At 37.5% G+C, this 26,407-nt stretch overlaps 1 protein-coding gene and 1 long non-coding RNA gene across 4 annotated transcripts in view; one reads left to right on the forward strand and one right to left on the reverse strand.

Moving 5' to 3' along the window:
* Window positions 1–26,407, reverse strand: part of ksr2 (kinase suppressor of ras 2) — a 159,661-nt gene that overhangs the window by 30,491 nt on the left and 102,763 nt on the right. For 2 of the 3 annotated variants that reach the window (XM_042000638.1, XM_042000636.1), the window contains exons 7-13: window positions 12,249–12,318; window positions 10,864–10,947; window positions 10,667–10,752; window positions 9,442–9,462; window positions 9,073–9,182; window positions 3,860–4,028; window positions 2,040–2,081 (exon numbers count right to left, since the gene is read on the reverse strand). In XM_042000638.1, the coding sequence (XP_041856572.1) occupies window positions 2,040–2,081; window positions 3,860–4,028; window positions 9,073–9,182; window positions 9,442–9,462; window positions 10,667–10,752; window positions 10,864–10,947; window positions 12,249–12,318 (582 nt within the window). The remainder of the gene's footprint in view (window positions 1–2,039; window positions 2,082–3,859; window positions 4,029–9,072; window positions 9,183–9,441; window positions 9,463–10,666; window positions 10,753–10,863; window positions 10,948–12,248; window positions 12,319–26,407) is intronic. The other variant, XM_042000637.1, reaches the window with a different exon arrangement.
* On the forward strand, window positions 995–25,557 carry LOC121649670. Its single transcript, XR_006012145.1, has 4 exons — window positions 995–1,007; window positions 9,225–9,228; window positions 9,486–9,491; window positions 25,395–25,557. It is a non-coding gene; the product is annotated as an uncharacterized LOC121649670 (long non-coding RNA).

Here is a 26,407-nt window from a genome sequence, read left to right on the forward strand (position 1 = left end):
AGTCTCTTATTAACTTTGTAAATCATTTAGTGCTTCTTCCCTACCATCATATACATTAATTCAAATGAATAACAATAAAATAAAGCAACATCTCTCGTTAAGCATAAGACAAATCTGCATTATGTTTTACGTTTACACATGAGAAAATAATGAAATAGTAACGGACTTATTAAAAAAAAAAAAATCAATTCGGTTTGGAATAGGTTCTGATGAGGGAAGTGGAGAGGCGGACCTCCCATCATGCACCAGGGTAATAAGTTTCTATATCATATTTTTTTCTAAAGTCATGTGCAGTGAATGATTTGTGTTTGTTGATTTAAAAAAGGTCAAGTTTCAGCGAAGAAAGGTAGCTGCATGCTTACGAGTACATAAAATTTCTGTACCACCGTTAATGAGAAGGTGTGTTGAGTTAGATAAATACACTTTCGTCCACAGCGCTTGATTTCAAATCATATGTGAAAGGAGTGGGGAGTGCCGAAGTAACGCAGGACGAATATGAAGAGTAACGGTAATTTGATTACATTGTAGGACATCCTAACGCGTTAGATTATATTTTGTTAAAATATGTAGTCAGATTACTGTAACGCGTTACTTTGTAACGCGTTACTGGCATCTCTGGTCAGCAAAGATAAAAAACATGCTAAATGAATTCTCCCTGCAGTCATTTGGAGTCAATAAGCTTTCACAGGAAAAATGGAGTATGGTCAGTTTGTGTTGTATGTAACTCTGAAAGACAAAAGAAGAACGCTGTGAGGAATGCTGCACATGTCGGTGCACTATAATAATTAGTGACAGGAAGAGAAAGCAGTGAAAAACAGTCCCTTTGTAGCATGGTACATTAGAAGCTGGCACCATCACCTCACAGCAAGAGGGACCTGTTTTTGTTTTTAGTGTGGAGCTTGCATGAATGTTTCCATGGAATCAATCCACAGACCTGCAAGCCAAAAGACTGGAAGCTCTTGATGTCCAATCTATACCATTCCAGTGCAGTGATGTATGTGATCCATGTGGTTTATAATCACAGTTTTTCGGGGCAATCCTACATACCAGGAAAATGCATATGTATTAGGATGATTTATGAATATGATTTCATGTCATACTTTACTTGCCCCAAGGAATCTTATATACATGAGTTTTTTCTCATTTTCTTAATTAGATCCAGCAGAAAATCCATTGTGACATAACTGTAATATCATTTCTGTTTACAGCATATATCATCTAGATTGACTAGACTAAAAGTGAGTCACTGGCTTTGACCTTGTTTCTTGTGCTTCTAGTGTATCTCTGTCTTTTAATTTTATTTAGACTATTTTAGTTTTTAGATTTCTCTGGTATATTGCAGACATATTAGTGTATTTTGTTTCTCAAGGTTTTTATATCTTTTTGGAGTGCATTTTTTCTGGCTGTGTATGGAATGTGTCTGTTTCGACAATTATATATTATATACTATATAACATATACAGCCCATTGGCAACCATGTGTTTTTAGAATGTGATATATAAAGAAAGTGGGTAGAATTTGATTATGTAGATGATAAAGTTTGTTGTGTTTGTGCCTGTTACAAAATATTATGTGTCTATGATAATCATACTGCTGCACAGTATATATATATATATATATATATATATATATATATATATATATATATATATATATATATATATATATATATATATATATATATATATATATATATATAATGTTCAAACACCTGCCCCACCCCAGATCTTGGTTAAACCTCATTCTTCCCTCAAACAACTCCAGGTTGTCTTGGCTGTAATAAGCTGTCAAATGAGCAAACACAGTGTGGTACCAGAGTGGAGAAAAGCAACAAGTCTGGGCATTGAGAAATCATTAGGAAGCACAAATGAGACAAGCATGAGTGGGTGTGGGAGTATGAGAGTGTGAGGGTCTTCAAGTAGCCAAGGTGAAGGAAAAAAAAAAAAAATCAGGAGAGACATCCGAACAGTCTTCCTTACTCATTCTTGACTGGCTGCTGTGTACAAAGAAAGAGAAATGATCGGTTATGAGGTACTTACCAGGGAAGATGAATTGTTGTTTGTATTTGAAATAACTGGAGGCTGTGAAAGGAGAGAAAAGATAGAGTTTGATCTTAGGTGGACTTCTGGTATTGGCCTTGTGAGGCTGTCAAAATTTTCTTTAAAAGTAGAAAACCAGAGGTTCTACAAAGTATTGATTAACAAGCAATAAAGTGACTGGAACCACTTCAGTAGAATTGACTTAGGAAAGAAATATTGCAGGCTACTAATAGAGAATACACATGTGACGTCACTGCGGCTTTATCTGCCATTTTGCATGGACCTGGCCACTGTTTCCATTGACACTTTAAGGTTTCTCACTAGTAAACTGTCTTAGGCCCTATTTTATTTTCACTTTATTTGCTTCCTCTAGGGTCCATTTTCAAAAGACATAACATATTATTTCATTGTTATGCAGATGACATCCAAATTTATTTGCCTTTAAAATCTGCTGGAGATCAATGCATAGAGAGCCTACAGAAATGCTTGTGGGACGTTAAAACATGGATGGAGATGGATTTCTTCTGCATAAATTAAAAGAAAACAGAGATTATTACTGTTGGGAATACTCGCCTGCTGGCATGATGCTGCAGTGCTTTTGGCTCTCTAGACTCATTTACCCTTTTATTAAAAATCTTGGGGTTGGTTTTTATTTTAATCTCAAATTTGACAGGCAGGTCAGTGCTGTAGTCCAGTCTTGTTTTTTTCATTTGAGGCTTATTAGTAAAGTCAAGCCTTATCTTCCTCATGATGCCCCAGAAAGGCTCTTTCACATTTTTATCTTTTCTGGGATGGACAACTGCAACTCCCTTTATTCTGGGATTGACCAGTCTCTCCTCCAGCATCTACAGCTGATCCAAAACTCAGGTCCCTGCCTATTAACAGGGACACGACATGGGAGCACATTACCCCAGTACTGCGCTCCCTTCACTGGCTGCCTGTTTCTTTTAGAATTTATTTTAAAAATTTACTTTTTACTTTAAAATGTTTAAATAGTCTGGCACCCCCCTATCTTTCTGAGCTTCTCCACCATCACTGTTCTTGTAGCGCTCTTAGATCTAAAGAACAAAGGCGGTTAGTAGTCCCAAGGAATCGACTCGTCACTCGTGGAGACAGAGCTTTTTCTTCAGCAGCCCCTAAATCTTGGAATGGTCTCCCTCTTTCTGTGAGGTCTGCCAGAAACTTGAATGAATTTAAATCTCTTTACTATCTTTTTACATTGGCTTTTATATCCAGAGAGCACGATCATTAGGCCAGGCTTTGCACTTTGCACTTTTGTGATTTGTTTATTTCATTGGTTTATGTTTTATTTTGTATTAATTTTTTTTACCTGGGCAGCACATTGGGTACCTCTTGATATGTGAAAGTGTGATATGGATAAAGTTTGATATGATTTTATTTGATTTGATTTAAAAACATAATTCCAGAAAGAATGATAAGATTACATATTTGTCGGAAATTGAGAATATCACAGAAATTAAAAAGCCAATGCTGAACCCATGTAAATAGACGGTGGGTACACCCAAAATGCAAATTTCTCCCTCAATTCTGTGTGTTGACGTGGGTGAGCATTCTCTATAGATGACTTCTATCATGTAGTACCAAGCAGAGGTGGGAAAGAGCACCAACTAGCCCCACCTGTGAGAGTGATGGTTATTAAAAACACCCTTTAAACTGGTTGGTAACATTCTAACCAATCTATTAATTTTGGTGGTGAAAAAAAAAATGACTGAATAACAGTGGCTTTCATTGCCAAACTCAGTTTTCGCAATTAGTATTTGAGTGTCTGGTTCTTTATAGGTATATTATTTTATTCTTACCTGTCAAGTTGAACTGCTTTTGTTGCCGTGCTGACTGTGGGGAGGGATGCAGCGGTGAGGGGGGTGTGGCACTGCTGGGCAAGGGAGGAGCTGGAGAGGACGGCGTAGACGAGGTGGTGGACGAGGGATTGCTGCTGGAGTCTGGTTGATATGGGACTGGGATGTGATCCTGAGGAGAAACAAGAGTGAAGGTTTTTTTTCTTCTTGCCATTATTGTTAGCTTCTTTCTAAATCTAACACAGAGCCTCTTGATTGATTTTCCGCCTTTAAGGCAGAACTTGGTTTTCATTCATTTCTCTACAATTTGAAAAGGGCACACTTAAAACATGCCTGACACAAGTGAGCCATCATAATGTGCTATGCTGACTTTATTTTTCTGGAAAAATAATGTGCTCATTGGTTATCACTTATGAGCACCCTCAAAGCTGCAACCAACATAATGCTACATTGCCCTATAAAGAAGGCTTACTAAAAATAATCTTAATGATTTGTCTTTTTTTTTTACAAAAGTAGGTGACTGTGGGATAAGGCTGTCCTGTCAACTCGTCGAAATATCTCTGTTAACCACTTATAAAATTGTTTTTAGGCAGTTTTTGCTACTTCCATGTCTTGTGATGATTACAGACAGCCCAAAAAGGTTTTTAAATTTAAGCTCAAGTCCAGTAATCTCCTTAGTGATTCTACTCCAGGCCACCGTGTCCATCTTTCTGAAACTGAAAATCTCAATTTAGATGTACTGCACAGCCCCCAAATTGATACAATTGGTTGACTAACTGCAGAGTTGCAAACTAACACAAAATGAATCCAAAAGCTAAACAGAAAGCAGACAAAATTATAGATATTAGTACACCAAACTGAGCAATTTTCTATCTTCCTCGACTAAGTCTACATGTTCCAGAATAGGTGAGATCAATGGCCTCCGGGAAGGTGGGAAATCAATCTGAAGATGTAGGAAATTCTTTAGAAAATTGTCTCATATTGTGTATACAATTTGTAATGAATGAGCTAAAACTGCAGTACAACCATTCATATGATACTGTACAGTTTTATCACTACTACTGAAATATAGTAAGAGAAAATCATCCACCGGTCAGTGAAAAGTACTTTAGAAAAGTGGCATTGCACAGTATTAATAAAAGAAGGCCTTAATGGTAACTTGAATGAAAATGGTTCTAATGACATTTCATATCTTAGTAACACCTAACAACTTTAACAAAGCAGTCACCAATCCTCACAATCCAAAATGCTCTTTTATTAAGACAAAGCCAAGACCAAAGCTGAATCAGTGGGATAAATAGCTACATTTCTTGTTTATACATAAGTTGATTGACTATGACTGAAGATAAATAGTACCCACAAGGTTTTACCTTCTTACCTTCTTTTTTTCTGGAGATTTTTCATAATCATTAGAACAAAGTCAGTAGTATTAATTATTATATTAAATTTAATTAAAATCATTGCATATTTAATGACATGACAGGTCTGAATTTTAGAAAAGCGCACAAATTAGACAATAAAAAGAAAAAAATAAAACTTTTTAAAATTAGTCTTAACATGAGACTGATGAAATTAGACTGTCCAGCATTGCATGGACAGGACAATTCCATAGTCTGGCTGCTGTGTTGTGCAGAACAAATTTGCTTTGCCAAAAGAAGATTTATGGGTATAAGGCTTGTCTTGATATCTGGTATAATCTGATTTATTCATTCATTATTAATTTTCTGTACTGCTTCATCAATTAAGGGTTGCGGGGAAGCTGGAGCCTATCCCAGTAATTAGCAGGCAAAAGGCAGGGTACACCATGGAACAGGTTACCGGTCCATCACATGGCCAACATACTGTAGAGAGAAAAACAACCAGCTCACACTCACTCCTAGGGAAAGTTTAGGGAGACAATTAACCTAACATGCATGTCTTTGGATGGTGGGAGAAAGCCGGAGTACCCGGAGAGAAGCCACACCAAGTCTCCCCCCAGCCATGGCCCGAACCAGGAACCCTCTTGCTGTGAGTCTGCTGTGCTAACCACTACACCACTGTGCAGCCCAATGTGATTTATTTATTTATTTTTTATCTTATTGATTTATAATGACTTATGTTATTTATGTAATCTTGCTGAACCGGACAGGAGTGGACAGAAAAGAGAGGAGAATAGTGAAGCGAAGCCCCCGTCACAAGCCCCCATGTGCGACATTTGCAGAGTTGTTTGTGGGAATACAGATAGCATCTTTCCACCAGGTCTCCATAGCTATTATTTGTCTCAGACTAGCAGTTATGTTCTGCCCGGTCTGATCTGGAAAAAATCAGCCTAAAGACATTTCGTTTTCCGCATCAATAAAATGTAGCTGAATAAAACTAAAGCAGTCGGGGCTGTCGGGAAGTCTGCAGCAGAGCGCTGCAATGCCAGTGGCACTCAATTTGCAGCTGAAAACAGCACAAGAGGAAACTGCGAAGGACAAAAATAATCGGATCATTTCATTTTTATGATCGTTGAAAACCCAGATCGTAATTGTGATTTAAAATTTGATTAATCGCCCAGCCCTAGATGAAGGCAAAGCTAAATAACAACAACAAAGTACCAGAAACACACGCAAAATATCCTAAACAAAAGTAGCTTTTAGTGTACAGACCTACAACTCAGTGACTGTGTCAGTATGCGGAATATGAGGAATGTAGAGTGATCAGAGATGAGTGGGATCGTGTATCCCGGACCATGAACCCCAGCCAACCCACTAAGAAGACAACCCTGGATCTACCCAGAGGGCAGCAGAGCACGGCAACAGCCAGAGCCCCCCGCGGTCATGGGGCACAGGCCCCGGTGAGCCAATATCAGCAGCCGCAGACCTGGCCACCTAGCATGGCCAGTGCCCACTCTAATGTTCCAGCCGCACACCCCGGGAACCAGGGAACCATCAACCATTCCCCTCTTTCTCTCATTACCCACAGCAATAAAAGTCATAAAGTATACCAAATCTTCTAAAAAATGATACAGAGTGGAAGAATATAAATTGAAAATTGAATTGGGCCCAGGATTGAGCCTTGGGAAACCCCACAGGACAGTAATACTGTAAAAGAGGAGGAGTCCTCCAATCTTACAGAAAACCGGCTGTCAGAGAGACAAGATCTAAACCACTGGAGGGCAGTGCCCCTAATGCCTACACTATGCCTCTGACGGGACATGAGGATTGTATGGTCAACCATGTCAAAAGCAGCAGTGAGGTCTAAAAGCACAAGGATGGCAGAATCACCAGCTTCAGTGGTCAACAAAAGGTCATACAAAACTCTTAAAAGTGAAGACTGTGCTGTGAAATTATTTAAAACCAGACTGAAAATTTTCAAGAAGATTAGGTGCATTTAGAAATGTCTGCAATTGGTGGAGGACAACTAACTCTAAAATCTTGTACATAAAATAAAGCTTTGAGATTGGTCTATAATTGCTCAAAATGGCGGAATCCAAACATTTTTATTAAGGGTTCAAAAACTGCTTCTTTGAAATATGCAGGGACAGTACCTGAGGAAAGCCTGCTGTTTATTATGCTTTGGACAGAAAGGCCAATAGATTCCCAGACCTCTATAAAGACAAGTGGTGGGACAACATTAGAAGGAGAGGATGAGGGCTTCGGGTTTGTGACCACTTAAGTGAGAAATGGTATTGACACAGGGTTAAAATATGTCACTGTAGCTGAGCAGCGGCTATAGGTGAAGTGGTCAGAGGAGGAGGGTGTAAAATTAGGTTGTATTGTGAAAACCTTGTCTAAAAAGGTAATGGAGAAAATGTTCTTAGACCTCAGTAGAAGCCTCCAAGCCAGTGGATTGAGTGGGGTTTAAAATCAGATCTATGGTGTTAAAAAGGAGTCTGGGTTTATTATAATTGCTAGAAATTAAATCAAAAAAAATTTTTTTCTGCCTCGACAATTCTTGCCTGTCATTGAGGCACAGCCTGGGTCTGGACCAGGGCCGGATTGGTTGTAGTGGAGCAACAATGTCCAGAGTGCTGGTGCAGGTGGATAAAAAGAAGGATGTCAAATCGTCTGTGCTGGCAGAAGAGCTGGCATCAATAAAATGGATGTTCTTTTTAAGCATAGTGGTAAAATGAGCCACAGTCAAAAATTTCAAAACACGTGATCATGGAAAAGAAACATAATTTCTGCATCATTTGAGTGGAAGATTTTGCAGTGTTTTTAACCGGTCGTGGGCTAATTTTACGTGAGTGACTGAAACGCTGCCAAAAACACTGTGGACAGAAAAAAGTTACACTTCTTAAATGAGCTAAAGAAGCAAAAAAAGAATGTTTTACTCAGTGGGGTCGCTCTAAATATTACTAAAGTACAGCTCTCAAATAATTTATTGCCATAAAAAACAACAATAAAAGCTACATCGATTCTAGATGTGAAATGTCTCAGACAACGACAGGATCAGATTTCGCTTGCTTCGTTGTTCAAGTGACGGGCATGCAAATCTCGGCAGACATGCTGTTCTCGGCATAAAACTGCACAACAGCACAAAGCACAGAATCTAATCGACCCAGTTCAAACAGGCACAGCTCAAATGATTTAAAACCAGGTGAAAATTTCCTTAAAAACCACTGCAGGTCCTTCACCCTGCCCAGTGGTCCTTGGACAATTAAAAGATGAACAGTCAAGAGGTAACATCTCACTAAAAGCAGCAAGCAGACTCACTTAACCACGTTAAGTCATAAGTGTATGTGAATGAAGAAATCCTACAAAATTAAAGTGTTTAAAACAGAACTGCATTGACCAGAGTGCTGAAAAGATAAATAATATAACATCATTTAAAACTATTTTAGCATCATAGCAGGTTAATTTCACACAAAATCCAAGAAAAGGGTGATAAAAATATCTGTTCAGAAAGATATTTCCATTGAATTAAATTTTTTTTTTTTACATGCATTTTTAAGGCAACACACAAACAGTGAGCATTCATACCCACAGATTCTTACTAAACACGTATATGATAAATGTTTTCACTTGGAAGTGAGCATGAACTGATATATATGCTGGGTCCAAAATATCCAGTGTATGGTAACAAATTCATCTGTGTAAACATCAATATTGGTGAAGATATTTTCGCACTGTTCCCTTATCCCCCAGGGAAATACATAGTGACTCACAACCAGCTTCCAAAAATGAAGAAATGCAATATGTAGGGCAGGTTACACACACATTGTGATTCATGGTTTGTTTTTCCATGCTTACCTTGTTGATTTTGTTGGTTTTGGGGAGCGTCTGACTGATGTGCAGGTCTGTGTACCTGAGCGGGTTGTTGATGTCACATGGCACTGATTCAGTCCGTACCAAACGAGCTACTACAGGAAAAGAAAAAAAAAATGAAGAAAGGAACAATTAAGCTCTGTAAGAGACTAAACAAACACTTGCAAGATAGCTTAAAGAAAATTATGTGGGCACTACCTGTTATATCAAAAATGTACAAATTTCCCTTTCATGAACATTTGTTATCACATAGACTCTATGGAGCAAAGTTTCCTGAAGCAAACTGTGTCTTTAAGAAACTACCACATTTTCCTAGCACAGCAAAGTAGAAAAAGTCTAATTAGTGCTTTTTACCTTGAGTCGTTCCTTGGTGATCTTATTTGGAGAGACAGGGAGAGGGGGTGGTGGAGAGAGGACAAAGGAATCTTAATTCTCACAGCAGATAATGGAAATTTTCTCAGTGCTGTCAGTGTCAGTATAAACAGTCCGTGATGCAATCACATTTGTCAAGGCTAAGATGCTTACTAAATCAGCAGGTTACCATCAATCTTCCTAAACCATCAAAAGCTGTTTAATTTTTTTCAAATGGAGAAAAAAAGAGGTCTCTAATAGCTCAGACATGTTCAGATAAATGAATTATCATGAGAGCAGCATACAGATGTGTCTGGACTGCCAGCATCCGGACTCTATTATCAAGAAGCTTTGCTGCTGTAATATAAGCAGAATGTGATTTTTCATGCTATAATAAGGCCTTCCATGTAAAAGAAGTCATCCGCATGGCAGCACATGTTGCTTAGAAACCTGTGCATTTCACTCGGCTTTAATGATGCCCTTGCAGACATGAAAGATACTCATGTCATGTTCACTAATGCAGCCCTACAACATCAGGGAGGCTGACTTTTGACCTTAGCTGTAATAAAAAAGCTGGATGGTTTTTCATTTCTTTAGCCTGGATTTTTTTTAGTTGTAATCCCCTGTTGTAACATATTCATAAACACGATTCATTCTTAAGCTGATGCTGGTTTGGTTCAGATTTACATATTATTCACTTATTTTTTTAATTATATTATTTTAAAAGTGAACAGAAAAACAAATTGTTGATATATTTGACACATTCATCATTACTTGACTTTTTGTAACAGGAACATTTTAGATCACATATTCTTTATTTCAAACATTGTCTTTGCCAGTTTGATTTTTGTACATTTAAATGGAAACAAGTCAGCTTTGGAATTACTGGGAAGTCTGTGGAGGCACATCTTTTTCAGCATGAGAAAGTAGATGGAAAGACACATAAGCGTGATAAACATTGCTTGGGGTTGCACCTACTAAGGTAAAAAGGTGCAATCATGCAAGATGAAAATGTTCCAACTTCCATGAAAAATTAACAATTATCCAGGGGGGGTTACAGTTAAGACTCTTTTTAATAAAGTTAAAGAAATTAGATAAAAAGCAGGACTTGATAAAGAGTTACATTTAACACAGTGTCTATTATTTCACAGTGGAAACTGAAAAGGATCTTTACTGTGACAGTCTATATGCAAATGACTTTGGCTAGAGAGGAAATGATGGAAAGTACCTTTGAGGGATTCTCGTCCACCTCGCTGTATGATCAGTAAATGGCAAGGTGGGGCTTCTTTGGTGCATTTGTTGTGGCACTTCAGCCTGAGGGCATACAGAAAAAGGAAATTAAATAAGTGTGTTTCTTACATAATGAAAGAAAAGTATATAAGCAAATAAGGGATAGGAGATCTTAATCATATCCTTGGGACCTACTTGCAGTTTTTACATTTTAGTCCAAACAACATCCCCTTTCCACAAACTATACATGTCTGTGACATCCAGTACTTTGTGGAAAACCTGCAAGCAAAAAAGACAGAATGAGAGAATGATTAAAGAAAAAAAAATATTGTTGCACATCTATATAGTGTATGGATATAGAAATACCAATGAAGAAAACATCGGTTTTGGTGTTTTGCCTTCCTTGGCTTTGATACATGTGACAGATGACTTGGGCAAAGCACATCACATTTTCCTGTAAAACCTCTTATATAATAGACGAACAATGAAACTGCCTCTTTCAGTCTTTACCTCCCTAATCCTCCACACCCGCTGATTTAATCTAAACCTGTTTTACTTTTTATCTTTCAGTAGCATTGTGTGAACTTGTTGCACATCTACAGGCGTCATGAAATTAGAATATCATGAAAAAGTTGATTTATTTCAGTAATTCCATTCAAAAATTGAAACTTGCGTTATGTAGACATTCATTCCTGCACAGACTGACATATTGCAAGTGTTTATTTCTTTTCATTTTGTTGATTATAATTGACAACTAATGAAAAGCCCAAATTGAGTATCTCAGAAAATTTGAATACTGTGGAAAGGTTCCATATTGAAGAGCACAATGTCCTTTATAACCTCTTTGCAGGAAAAATAGACGTACAAAGAAACTACCTCTCTCAGTGTTTACCTTCCTAATCCTCCACACCCGCTGATTTAATCTAAACCTGTTTTGTTTTCTATTTCTCAGTAGCATCATGTGAATGAACATCTCATGTATTGGATCTGTAGCATAGGTGCAAGGCCGTAGAGCTTACATCAATACAACAATCAGTCTGAGACAGGAGTTTGGTTAAAGAGTCCAACACAGTCACTTCTCAAACAAACAAACCCACAAAGCAACAACAAATTCCCTGCACGGACTGAATGAGCGGTTCGAGCACGTCTGTGACTATTGGCAGTATTTACACATGCAGCTCCAGGATGCCATAAGTGTGGCTGGCTGGTTAATGGCAGGTGACTAATGTAGGTTGACAGAATCCAGATCTCTTCATTAGGCCCCTCCTTTGCATCAAATGAGAGTCACAAGTCCATCTAGCCAATTCAGCTTGACAGCTTTTTTAGTTCACTGTCAATTATGACTGAGCTTATTACATAGGGTCAAATTCCACATGAAGAAATCTTTTAGAGCAAAGTAGGCCCTACACAAATGTATTTATCTTACTATCATAAATCCCAGAAGCAAAAAAGACATGATGTCACAAACTTTAATTACTTACATTTGGAATTATTTATGGTAAGAAAAAATTGACAAAAGATAAGTGTTTAGAACAATTATCCAAAGGGACCTTTTCTTTTCATCACATCATCACACCCACCTGTGTTTTATTGAGTTTCCCAGATCTCTTCGGGGAATCTGTGGGGACCAGCGAGGCACTGAAAGAGTGTCTAGAGACGAGGAGAAAGGTACGGTTATTATGTTTCATTTGATTATTTAAATGTAAATACAGACAAAACAACTTTCAGAATTGACTCAGTGACTTGTATTTGACATTATTTTTTCAGATATTACATTTTAGGGTATGGACTGGTTTTTGTAATAACATTTTGGAGTCACAGTTAATTAACTTTTAAGGTAGCTCACAGTTAACTTCCATCTATCTATCCAGTTTCTATACTTGTTTAAACCAATTCAAGGTCAATGGAACCATTAACTTGTTACTATAAAATACACATTTTAATTGATTAGAATAGATTAGAAATAGAAATACTTTATTAATCCCTTTGGAGAGTCCTCAGGGAAATTTGGGTACCAGCAGCAATACAACACCAACAGTAAAGCAGGACAAGCACAAGACACAATATATACAGGTACAAAGCAAAATAGAGGCAACAAGGTGCAAGAAAAGCACAAATAGAATGCAATAAATAACAATAAGATAAGTTAAATAAAACAATATAAACAAGCATTGCACACAGTAGAGGTGGTACAGATTCCCAGTTCACTATTGCAAGTATAGGTTATTGCAACTGTTTGTATGGGTTATTGTACATGTGTTGTATCAGGCGGACTGCACACCTGCCTCTCCCCCCTCCTTATCCCCCTCCTGCCTAATGCAGAGTTGTACAGTTTGATTAAGTAGATAATTAGAGTAAGTATAACTAGTTAAATGGAAAGTATTGGTGCACCACATCCACAATTGTACAATATCAACTCAACCATGTTTGTAAGTAGTATAAAGAGTTTTTTGTTTGTTTGTTTGTTTGTTTTTGTTTTTTTATTATTATTATTTTTACATTTTTTATTCATTTTACTAAAGAGATAACTTTGGGCCAAAAATTCTGTGTAATTCTAATACACGTCTAATATACAATATAGTGAATACACACTTCTGCAACATCATTTCAAAGTCATGAAAAAAAAATTGTATCACCTTAATATAACAGCATCATTTCTTGATAATTAAAGTATATAATTTAAAAAAGTAAAAAATAAAAAAAATAAAAAAAATAAAAAAAAGTCATAACATGAAAGAACAGGCCTCAAAGTAGAAATTCAGTGACACAAAAGTGAACTGCACTCAAAATTTGCCGTCAAACAAGGGTGCTCATGTGATATATTAGTTTCTGTGACAAGCCAGTAAATATTGTTTTCTGTTTGGCACAAAACTACAACATTAAACTTTGCAGAAGAAACTATTAGAAGCACATTCTTTGATCGGGTTAGACAAAGAAGACTGAAGTCCAACATGTGTATCATAAACCTGACCACAGCAAATCCACGGTTCTGATAGTGAAGCACAGAGGCAAAAGTGTGATGATATGGGACTGCATGAGTGCAAAAGGTAGTGAAGAGATTAAATTAGTAGAGAGTATCATGAATGCCTAAATACTGGCTAAAAAGATTACTTTGGACTTACTCTGCAGACAACTGGCAAATATTGGCAGGAATATTTCAGTACAGTAATACAAAACATAAAAAGTGCCAAAATTACATACAAAGGCGAAGTACCACAAGAATAGTCAGAGTAACAGAACCCACCAAGCTATGAGCAAATGAAACAAATGTTTTATAATGAATAACAGTGAATGTCTATAAATCTTTGTAGAGCCTACTTCTCTCTTTGCTAAGCAGGACTGATTTAAAACTGAAGCCAGTAATAAAATAACACAGCAACTGCATCCTTTCTAAATTTCACCAGCATGTTACCATCTCCCCTTCAAAGGAAGGGCTGTCATGGTATGTGATGTTTGCTTGTCCCTTTGGACGGTCTGAATTTTGCGTGGCAGTTGCTCCAGCATGCCCATGATTTGCTCTTCGAGTCAATGTGTCGCCAGCTCTTCCTTGTTGCATATCACCTGTCTACATCTAATTACATGATCACCCGTCTACATCTAATTACATAATCACCCATCCCAGAATTTACGTTTCTTGGTTTTTATTGTTCAGTGTCAGATCTTCCTCATAGCTGATCATGTTTGCTAGTCTTGTGTGTGTGTGTTTTGTTTTTTTTGTCATAAGTTCCTTGTTTTCTCCTGCCTCTGCAGTGCTTTGTGTAATGTTAAAATAAAGACTTCAGTTGCAACTTCTTCCTGCCTCTACTTCAGTCTACAAACTCTGACACCACATTTTCATTTTGATCTATGAGACCAAATTTCCTTGCTACTCCTAAGAAGTAATACACTCTAGATGGATGGTTTTTTTTAAGGCTCTGTTTTTGCAATTTATGAGCAATTAAAGGTGATTTTTGTACTTTTGCATGTGTGTGGCATTACAGGGAGTATATCTTTGTTGTTAAATGCTTTGTTAGAAATACTGTGAAAAACAAAAGTGGGAGTTGCTGATATTAGGTTTTGGGGTTTGTGTCATAATATGAAAGCCAACAGTTCACTGTTTAATTTACAATCAATGCACTTACCAAGAGGTGATTCAATTTTCAAACATTTAAGTGATATTACAGAGTGTTGTACTCTCTTGTGTACTGTATATGTAAATAATAAGCACCTACTGACCTGAAATTATAAGAATAAAAGGGCATTATAAATACAACCGACCTTGCACTGGATTTATGTCACTGATCAAGACAATATAATGTAAACAAATGACAAAAGCATGCTCTTTGTATGGCACCCTCTTTTAAAGCATTTAGAATGAAAACAGACTAAAATCCGGAAGGTCTGATCTGTATTACCTGAAATGTTTGTGTTTTCAGCTTTAGCTGTTTTTTGATAATCAGCCTACTTTTATGCTATCTGTATCCTATTGTGGGGAACTTTGGCTTAAAAAGAATTTCACCAAAAAGAAAACATCTCGTTTGGTCCATTAGTGCCTGCAAAGACTGAGTAGTCTGGTGCATTTATGCTTCACCTCATAATGACAGGTGAGAATGGCAGCCTACGCAGCATTGCCTGGGAGGGCGGCTGGATGTGGTGGATGCACAATGAGATGATAGCTCACTCGAACAGAGCTGTAAGCCATTGATTTAATATTAAAAAAGTTGTGTTGAAAACTGTTGACAATCATTGGTTGTAAAGCAAAGTAATTTAGCAAACTTATTTGTTTTTCATTGCAGTTACACCCAAATACTTCATATTAAAGCTCCTCTTGATTTTTTTTTAACATTAGCAATTACAATTACACGTTTAAAATAGGAGTTTAATTTTTCCACTCCTAAAACATGGTTTAACTCATTGCTACGGCTGCCTGTCATTTCAATAATTGCCCTCTCATTTTGCATGGAAATGCCTGTGTGTCGTCACTCATCTGAGATCGGTTACTGTCTACACACCTTGATTCCTGTCTACTGAGGACTGGCTCCATACACCACGCCTCTGCCTTCATCAAGCTGACTGGATAATTGCCAAGCCAACCATCATCCCTACAGCCACCTGATGAGGAAATAAAAGCCATCTGCAGCTGTGTGTTTTTGTGCAACTGTTTGCACAGTCTGCCCTTGGTCTGAGAGCGTTGGTTATGAGCATGTGCTTTGTTTGGTGGTTTTGCGATTAGAGAAACTTAGTTTAGAGTAGATCTCCCACAGTGTTAAAACTGGGCTTTTGTGTTTTCCTTTTATGGTTTGTTGACAGATAGTCTTGTTTTTCTTTTTGTGTGATAAGTCTTAAAGCCCTTTTGTCTTCTCCCTTAGTTATATTTAGTTAGTTTAGTAGTAAAGTTAGAATGTGTTGGGTTAGTTTAGGTTTGCAGTGATTTATAATAATTCTTTTGGTTAATATTTAGGTATTAGAGCTGCTTTACCTTTTGTTACTATATAGGTTACTTGGCCAGTTTTTGTTCACTTATTTGGGGGGGGTTATTATCAGCTTTGTTTTTACTGGCTTGTTTTGTGTTTAGAAAATAGTTCTTATATTGATTTCTTGATTTAAGCAGCTTCACTAACCCCAGCACTTGATTCACCACCATTTGTCGGTGTATTTATCCTCATTCCCACTTGTATCAATAAATTCTGTTATCTCCTGGTTTTACATCTGTCCACAATTGTCCACAATTGTTACATCCATCAAACCCCTGTACTGGGTTGTAACACTCATGCATTTGTTCCTCCTTTAAACCAACAGATGTATTAATACAACTCTAATAATAATACTTTAAGAATTAATTCATCACACTTTGTACAGCTCCATAAAGTCATATTTTTGTTATATTAAAAAACAAAAAGTGTAAACAAAAAATATATTGTTGGTTTTTTTTTCCACCTCAATGTATCAAGCTCCTAATGTCTTGAAAATGGAAGTGTGCAATGAGATGGATATAAATATGAAAAGAGGTTCACTTCAAATCAGCCCAGTGGAAACAGAGGTTTGGTTTCAAATCCTACAATTTTATCAAAACAAATTAATCCTATCTGAGTTTTTTTTTTTTTTTTTTTTCCCCCCTACTTTTCATAATTACAACCCATCTAATCTTTTTCTTTACTTAAGAGAAGTCATTCAGGTTTGAACTGTCCTTGAAATGTGCATTGTTGGTGAAAATATGCAGCGTGAGAAAAGTCTCCAGCTGAGATCCTGGTTAAATATCTCAGCCACCACTGGACATAAATAGGCATGTCCACATTAACATCATTAGCTAGCAAAGTGTTAAATTAAACAAACTAAAGTTTTTTCTGGTTGGCAACAGCAACAGGTTGGTAGGTACAGCTGATACTAAAATAAAGACTTTTAACCACAGATGCATTGAAGAAGATAAAACAACCAGAATTTAGTGTCTTAAATTCATGCTGTGATTAAGTAACAAGAGGGATGTAACGTACTACGAAAATCACTGCCCTCCTCCGGCTAAGCAACAGGCGACATTCGTGCATGTGAAATGTTGCGCTTGTTCATGTAGCCGTGCACACGGGGGCTTGCAACTCGACACAAGAAAGTTGAAAAATATTTGTCGCTGGTGCAAGCACTAAAACCAACCAGCAAGGCTTTCATTTACTGACCAATGAGCTGAGAGCAGGCTAGACTGTGCAGCCTGCAACCGTCTCCAAACATAGGTCCTGGATTTATCTGGATCATCCTTGCGGTCCGCCATCAAATGATTATATTCACCATCCTGTTGTTTGTAAAATAGGATCAACGCAGGTTTGTCTTTCTCTTTCGTACAGTAGAGTCAACAGCCAGATTTCTGTCAATTCGAACAAAATCTTCTGACTATTCATCCATGATGCCTTGTCTGTCACAGATTGTTTTAAAAATGTCAAAATTCCCTCTAATGTCATAACTAGTCATACTTTTTGGAGAGAAGCAATCTGAGAGCATGATCTGAGAGCACAATCTGAGAGCGTGATGAGCGGCATTGCTGCCATCACTGCCATTTGTCGTGTCCCGTGTGTTGGGTTTTATCTGAGTGGCAATAAATTTCACCTGTCGCTGTCATTGGTCAGCCACCGTGTGTTGAGCCCATTATTTTACGCCTTAAGTCAGAGTTATCATTGTCTCATAGGTGGCTCTTTTACCCTGACCCATCATGATTACTTTGATCACCATAGTAACACATAACCTGCTTTGGAGTAATTTATGCTCAGAGTTTTGGATAAATCATCTATTAAAAGAGTCCTCCTTTAATAATACAATGATTATTTTTAAACATGCTGGTAACCTTAACTAAAAATCAACCCTCTAAACCAGTACTGAATGTCGTGGGTATAATATTGAGCGCTAAGGGACGTTACCATCCAGATATATTGACATAGGAATCTGCAAGCTTTGAAGACAAACTGAACCACCCAGCCTCATCCAGTTGAGTAAAGTATTATCTTGATGAGGACTGACTGGACCCTGGAGACTACCTGCTAATTAGAACTGACTTAAACCAATATGCCTCCCTCCATAATCCCTCCAGATACTTTGATGATAAGGTAAACCCTAAAACAATGTGTGTCCAAAGCAAAATGTGAACTTAGTTTAGAGAACCAGCAGGTGTTATATAGTATATTAATCTGTGTATGTTTTTAGACATAAATTAGATTTACATAGATTAAGATAATTTGTGATGTTCTAAAGGTAAATGGTCTGGTTTTATTTAGTGCTTTTCTGTACTTGCAATGATACCCAAAGCACTTTACATTAGACATCACATTCACCCATTCAGATACCCATTCACACACTGATGGCGGAAGCTGTCATGCAAGGAGCTAACCACGACCCATCAGGAACAATTTGGGTCATCACAAACTGCAGACAGTGATAACGTCACAGATTTGGTGCTGTACAACATTTCCTGGTTCCTGAAACACTCTTCTGTCCCTCCAGTCTTTCCAGAGAATTGGAGTCTTCTCTGCACTCCGATACATTGCTCAATTACACTTAATCATCCCCATAACTTAATATAAAGGGGAACTGACATCATCTGTTTCTTGTCAGCCTCATTGGCAACTGGAAGATGATAGGTCTCATCAGCAGCGTGGTTAGAGTTATTTATCATCTTAAGTGTGCTAGTTTGTGCTTAAAGTAATAACAATAATGTCAATGAAAAGTAGTAAAAATGCATTTATTGAGACTATGGATATAGATACAAAATATTTTTTGAAAGAACAGAGCTCAGACGTAATTAAGTGCATTTCTATCTGAGGATTTCTGCCTTTGTTTAACAACTAGTACTATTTTAGTAGTTATATAACATGCTGTTTCTAAGGTAATGGTATTTAAAGCAGTCAAATGTGATATTTAAATGGTGGTGGAACATTAAGAGTAAACAACATCTTTGTATAAATATGGCACCAGATTTTTAGACAAGTCCAAGAAGCAAATATTTCCAATTAAATAAATAAACAAATAATAAAAAATACATTTATATATCAAGTAATTTTCTACCACAAGAAATACAAAACTGAAGGGAAAAAATATCAGCTTTGAAGAGGCTGTTTTTAAAGAGTTACCTTGAGAAATCACTGGAGATTTCTGGGAACCTCAGAAAAACAGTGTCCATGTTATCAGACAGCTAAAGATTAAACAAACATTTCTAAAGGGTTTAGACTCCAATAATCCACAGTCTAAGGAGGAAATTTAAGTTTCATATTAGCTTTCCCAGCTTAGGGTCCAAAAACAAGTACATATTGTTGATGCGATAACACAGAAGTCTGGGCTACCTTATTTGCAATTATCCCTTTCAAAGTATTAACATCAGTCCACCATCAGGACTATACTGAATTACAATAATCCACAAGACAAGATTACAAAGACAAAGCCACAGCCCTGGACGTTGAACACTGATGCTTATTTCATATTGATAGATTACAAGCTAGAGGGGATTTGGTAAACTGTTAAAAAAAATTCAATTAAACTTTCTATGAAATATGGTTGTAGTGGTATCATGGTTTGTGCTTGTTTTGCTGCATCTGGGCTAGAGCAGATTGCCATTGCACATTTAAGAATTCCAGATTAACGATGCTAAAGTTATTCAGGTAAAGAGTTTAGAAATTCAGTAAAGAGTAAAGAATTCAGTTAAAGATGAACATTGTTTTGAAGGCTGAAGACCCAACATTAAGCCAACAGAATTGAATTAGAATAAACTAACTAAAATTAGATGTTCATCTAAGGAGACAAACTAATAACTCAGAACTGAAGATGTTTCATAAAAACAAAAATAGTAAAATGTCTTTATGCTTAAACATAGGACTTACCGGCAGTCATGGACATTGTTTTAATTTTCTTATTGCAACACTAAGGGGTCACATCAGATGAGTAAAACAAAGGATTGTATGCTTTGTGCATATTATTAAACTACAAGTAGAGATCACAAACCTCTGCCAAGCCTTTGTAATTTTTTCTTATTTTTTATTTTTTTGACAGTAATTGTGGGCATTATTTTTGATAAGCTCTAATCCTAGAAAAGAATTGCAGAATCTAGGTGGAGATCCAGATCACCCCCAAATTAAATCACCTGTTCCTTATTCCATTTCTGAGATTTCCTGAAACTTTCATCAAAATTCATCCATAACATTTTGAGTTGCATTGCTAACGGACAAACCAATACCGCTGATTACATGACCTCCCTCTTGGCAGAGGTAATAAATAAAAATATTTTTTTTCAGTTTTTACTTTTTAACCTTTTCTTGACTATAGATCCCCTGCAAAGTACAACATATCTTTGTGCATTCCAAAATCCTGGGAGGCAAACTCAGCTTGAAGACTCTCTAGTTTGTTTGAATCATCTCTAGTTTGAATCATCAAGGTCATACAGCTCAGTCTGCAGTAAAGATTGAAACACTTAGGTGGTTTGGATAAAAGCTTCAATCAAATAGTTGAATGCAATCAACAGCACACATAATTGGTACAACTGATAATAACAATAAACAAGAAAGAATCAATAAAGTAAGATGACAAAACAGAATAAACTGAGCAGAAAGCAACACTTGAAAGCAAATTTACCCTGAGAAGAATGTGACACAATGATATACATACAGTGGACTTTGCAGCAGAAAATATCAACAGGACTGTAAAATCATGTGGGGGCGTTCGCTGCACAATGTGCTGTATTCTTTTTACCTGAGTGTTATACAGTATATGTTACAGGCTGTTGCACACCATATTCTCATGGATTACTCACCCATGTGTTTTAATGAGTCTGTCTACAGTGTGAAATGAATAAATATTTGTTTGGAGTACCAGCAAAACACAAACTAACAGAAGAATGGAAACATTTTTTTTTTTTTTTTTTTTTTTTTTTTTGTCAGTTCCTGGGGGGGGGGGGGACCACTCCGATGAAGAGACAAAGCCAGGTTACACTGTTGCTAAGGCAACAGCTGCATGCTGATCAGCTTTTTTGTAGAATATTGTGCCGTCATCTTTGACAAGCAAGAACACACTCACAGGTACACATTTACAAATGACAAAATCCCACTGATAAATAAGCAATACCAATCAAAGCTCTGAAATAATAGTTGCAATCATGTTTGATGAAACAAATATCTCCATAAAGTCTGAGAGATAATGGGGGTCTTATCAGACAGCGACGTGCGGTCAGGGGAGACAGGTGAGGCAGTGCCTCACCTGTCATGATAAACAAAAAAACATAAAATGAATATTAATATTTTCCACTGATCTGTGTAAAAATTGCATTTTTAGTATGACTAACACATTTTTGACAGTTTATTAAGACAAAATGGCCAAATTTGAGTATTTCCCAATCAAATCCAGTGCAGAAACCCTGGTGGAGGCACAGGTGAGCTGTGCCTCAGCTCTGACTGTGCCATCCAATACAAACTGGGTTGCATGACACGTGCCATTTTCTGTTCCTCAGCATTTCGCCAATATCAACTTTACAGAAATATTTGTTATACACCATGACTTTCTACAGTCTGTGTAATGTATTTAATGTATTTGTGAGAGAAATATTCCCGTTTATCGTACAATAAAGTGCGGAGAAAAGTCAGCAGGTGAGGCAAACAGTACTCTGCCTCACCTCAAGGGAGCGCACTCACACACCAACACGGTGTGTGAGTGTTGCCAACTTAGCAACCTTTTTTTTTTGTTTGTTTTTTTAAAGCGACTAGCGACAAATCTAGCGACTTTTCAGTATTGGAGACTTTTGTAGACTGTAGTTTATTCATCTCAATGAGGAGTGGGTGCTGCTGTGCAGGCCCCTCTCCTGCCCAGAAGCAATCAGAAGAGGCTTCTGGCAGCAGCAGAGCTGCATTCAGAGCAGGAAATGATCAACTGTTTCGTGATCAGGCTGAAATTGAAACGTTCAAAGCTAGTGCAGGATGATCTCGCGCTGGCTTACCGTCTGATATTAATGTCTATTAATGAAGAGTGTGGAGGAAAACAAGTGTTGTGAAATGCTGCTGCCTCCTAATTAGAAAAACTACACTTAATAAAATTAAACTAGAATAAAAGAAAATATTAACCAAAAAATTAACCAAAAAGTCTTTTTTTTTTTTTTTTTTTTCCATTTTTGCCTTTCCCATGACATTCCTCTCCACAGCAGCCTCCAATACTATGTACCAGGCTATTAGAATAGAAATACTTTATTAATCCCTTTGGAGAGTCCTCAGGGAAATTTATTATGCACATTAGATTATGTCATTTAGCGATTTCTAGCGACTTTTAGAACAGCCAGTAGCTACTTTTCTCACTGAAGAGTTAGTAACAGTGGGTGTGGGAGTGTAATTGAAAGAGGAATGCTGATAGGATATGAAGCATTGCCAGTTGCATGGTGTTGAATGAATATTGAAATAAGGTGCTCTTTTCAGGTCTTACAATTGTAAATCAGTGCCTCACCAACCATAAACTTCACCGCACGTCACTGTTATCAGATAAATGTGCCAGTGAGATAGAGGGAGTGGGGATGAGGGAATAGATGATGCCTGGAGGCCTTGTGGCTTGGAAAGGACTTCCTCAGTTAAAGAAATCAACTCACTATGAAGGGTTGTCAGGTAAGGCAACTGTACCAAGAGGTATGTAGTTTTTGGACAACAGTGATAAAAATATGCACACATTCAACTCAACTCAACTTTTTTATAGACCACTTTCACACAACGTCAGTTGAAAAAAGTGCTGGACACAGCATAGAAGCAAAAAATTTAAAAGTAAAATCAAATGCAAAGTAAAAATAGAAACTATAGCAGTAAAATGATAAAACAATAAAACATTAAAACTAGAAAACAAGCGTATCGAAGGTCAGATCATAAAAATGGTTCTTCAGGAGGGTTTTAAAAATGGAAAGTGATGGGGTGTCTTTATCCTGTAGAGTTTCACAGTTTAGGAGCAGCACCCGCAAAGGCTCTATCACCTCTGAGCTTTGGCCTAGACCTCGGTACCTCCAAAAGGAGTTGATCAGCTGATCTAAGGAGTCGAGCTGGCGAATATGGAAAAGCAGCTTTTAGAGGTACAGTGGGGCCAGACCATTTAAGGATTTAAAAACAAATAAAAGAATTTCAAAATGAACTCTAAAATGCACAGGCAGCCAGTGAAGCAATGCTAAAATAGGCATAATGTGGTCTCTCTTACCAACCAGAAGATGAGCCATGGCATTTTGGACAAGTTGGAGGTGCGAGAGAAATGAGTGGCTGAATCCAAGATAAAGTGTGTTACAGTAATCAAGCAATCAAGTGATGAAGGCATGAATTACTGTCTCAAAGAACGGAGAGTTAAAAAATTATTTTGCCTTAGCGAGTTGACGAAGGTTATAAAAGCTTGACTTTACCACCGATTTAATCTGTCCAATTTAAAACCCAGATTAGTGACAGTTGGTTTGAAAAAGCTAGACAGGGGGCCCAGATCAACTGGGGAGGGGCTACTGGAGCCATGCAGCCCAATCCCTAAAGCCTTTTTTTCCTCAATAAAATTCAGGAAACTCAGGGCCATCTACTTCTTGATTTTATGGAGGCGTGACACAGGAGTTGTAGGAGAAAAGGCATCTTTCTTTTTTAGGGGTAGATATGTCTGCCTATCATCAGTATACAAATGGAAAGATTTGCCATGCTTTCTCAGGATGTGCGCTAAAGGAAGCAGATATAGTGAAAACAGGAGGGGCCCCAAAACTGAGCCCTGTGGAACCCTATAGGACACTAGAGCTCTAACAGATTTAAAGCCAGCTATACTGACACACACGGTTCTACCTGCCAAATAAGACCTAAACCAGTCTAATACAGTACCTTAGATCCCTACCAAGTTCTAGAGGATCCTGTGGTCCACTGTGTCGAATGCGGCTCTTAAGTCAAACAGCACCAGGACTACATAATCTCCAGCAGTAGCCAGGAGAATATCATTAACAACCTTATATAAAGCTGATTCTGTGCTATGAAAGGATCTGAAGCCAGAATGTTGTGGGGGTCCAAGAAGGACCTTAACTATAAGTATACCACTTTCTCCAAGATTTTATATGACAGGCATCTTGGAGATCTGCTTAAAAAGATGAAGAGGAATGGCATCAAGAGCAGAACCAGATGGTTTTAATCTGCCAGACAACCTAATCTAAGAATGACAGAGCCACGGGCTGAAAGACAGCCGAGAAAGGGGCAAGAGTTGACAGGTCAGAAGGAGGCAGAGCAACGGCAACAGTTTAGCATGGATGGCAGTTTAGCACCTCAAATAGCATCTTTGCTACCACTGGGATGTGAAGCCCAGTAGCAAAGATGCTATTGGAGGTGCTAAACTTCCATTAGAATCATCAACTCGCTGTTCAGCATCTTACCCCTGGGATTCTACAACATGTGGAAAAGTTGGAGTTAAAACCACCAATCATGTGATTAGCTAACAACCCTTGTCGCATTACTATGACTTAAGATCATAAAATGATTGACTTAAAACCTAATTCAAGCTTAAATGCAAAAGACTCTCGGCTTTACTTAAAAACGAGCCTTTTCACCTGAAAAAGTCTGCAACGGCACTAATAAAAACTAAATAATAGAAGTGTAGCGACCCCACACATGAAGATGTAAAATCAGGCATTTGACAGTTTTGATCATACTGTGTCATGCTCTGATAATCTCAGCACATAACAGCACACACATAACAATTCTGTCCCGCAGCCGATCTAGAATCTAGTCAGAAATCTTGTGTGATCAAACATGATCTCACAAAAATTAAGAAGAAGAACCATAGCAACAACCGGAAAACACAACACCCAGCATGAAAGAGGACATATGTGATGAAGTAATGATGGTGGTCTTGTGGCTATTGTTAACAGAAAATCCCAGGCAAAAAGAAAAAAACGTTACAGACTGGAGACAGCGTGAACACAGACTTTATATCCTTCCTTGTTCCCTAGTCAGCTCACTTTCTGATTGGCTACATTCCGTTACGCATCACAATACACAGTCACAACTCAGGAGTCATCGGCTTTCTGCACACACAAGTGAAGATTTTTGGTTGTAAATATTGAAGATGTTTAATACTTTCTGAGACAATTGTTGGGACAAATTCACTTTTAACACAGGATTATCTTTTAGAATATTCTTAACAGACTTAAAATAATTGGGCGTTTGCTGTCCTTGGTGGGGAAGGGACAAAAACAGCCTGATAATCTTTATATATATACCCCGCTTAAGAGAGAACCAGTAATTGTGCATTTAAAGCCCAAAGTCGGTCCTTGAGGGCTGCTGCCCAGCAGATTTTCCAGTGTTACCTGCTTCAACACACCTGACTCAAGTTAGATAGATCCAACAGCCTATTAAGTTTTGCACAATGACTCATCAATTTGAGTCAGGTGGTTTTGGAGCAGGGACACATCAAAAACCTGCAGGATTGTGGCCCTTGAGGACCGGAGCTGGGCACCCCTGATTTAAAGTCTCCTCTATATTGAATGATGGCTATGTCCTTTTTTCTTCAGTTTAAAATAGCACTAAGTGCATCACTTTAGAGGAGCATTGTGCCTCCAATTGCGTCACATGCCAGCAACTGGATGTCAACACACTGTCCATTTTGAATGTTCATTGTGGCTGATTCATCAAAGACCCAAGAGGACATTATCAGAGAAAGGGAGGAGGAAAAAAACAGAAAATGACAGAGCAAAAGTTAAGACAAGAATCAACAATGGACTGACTCACCGCTTGGGAAGTACTCAGAGAAGAGGTAGGATGCAAGATGGATGCCTATTTAGCTGTTGTTAGGGTCAGACTATGAGAAAATATGCCTAATCTTGCCTTAGTGCAGATTTAAGAAAAGATTATGAAGAAAACAGACCTGCTGCCAATCACTTATGACTCAGCAGTCCTCCAGTCTAACTTCAAATTACCAACCACAGCACAGTAACAATGAATGAAAAGCCTGAAAAAGCTCAAACTTATAAAGTTATCATTTCTGTCAGGTCATCATTTATCATTTATAGATAATCTTTTTAAGAATAATAAGACTCCAAGTGCTCTTCAATATAAAAAAGAATAAGAAAATAACCAAAAGCCACAAGAAGCCATACCTATTAAGACCTTTTAAAATGTGGTCTCAAAAAGTTTAAGAATCTGAGAAAAGTTTGTTAGTAAAATCTAATGTTAAATACTTCAAATTACAGAATTAAATCTAAGCAGATCTTCTGAATTTAACTGCAGAAACATGATCCCAGTGTTTCTGAAAGTGTCGCGTTAGCCCCCTT

This window comes from Melanotaenia boesemani, chromosome 11 (genome assembly GCF_017639745.1).
Source record: "Melanotaenia boesemani isolate fMelBoe1 chromosome 11, fMelBoe1.pri, whole genome shotgun sequence".
Taxonomy (NCBI): Eukaryota; Metazoa; Chordata; class Actinopteri; order Atheriniformes; family Melanotaeniidae; genus Melanotaenia; species Melanotaenia boesemani.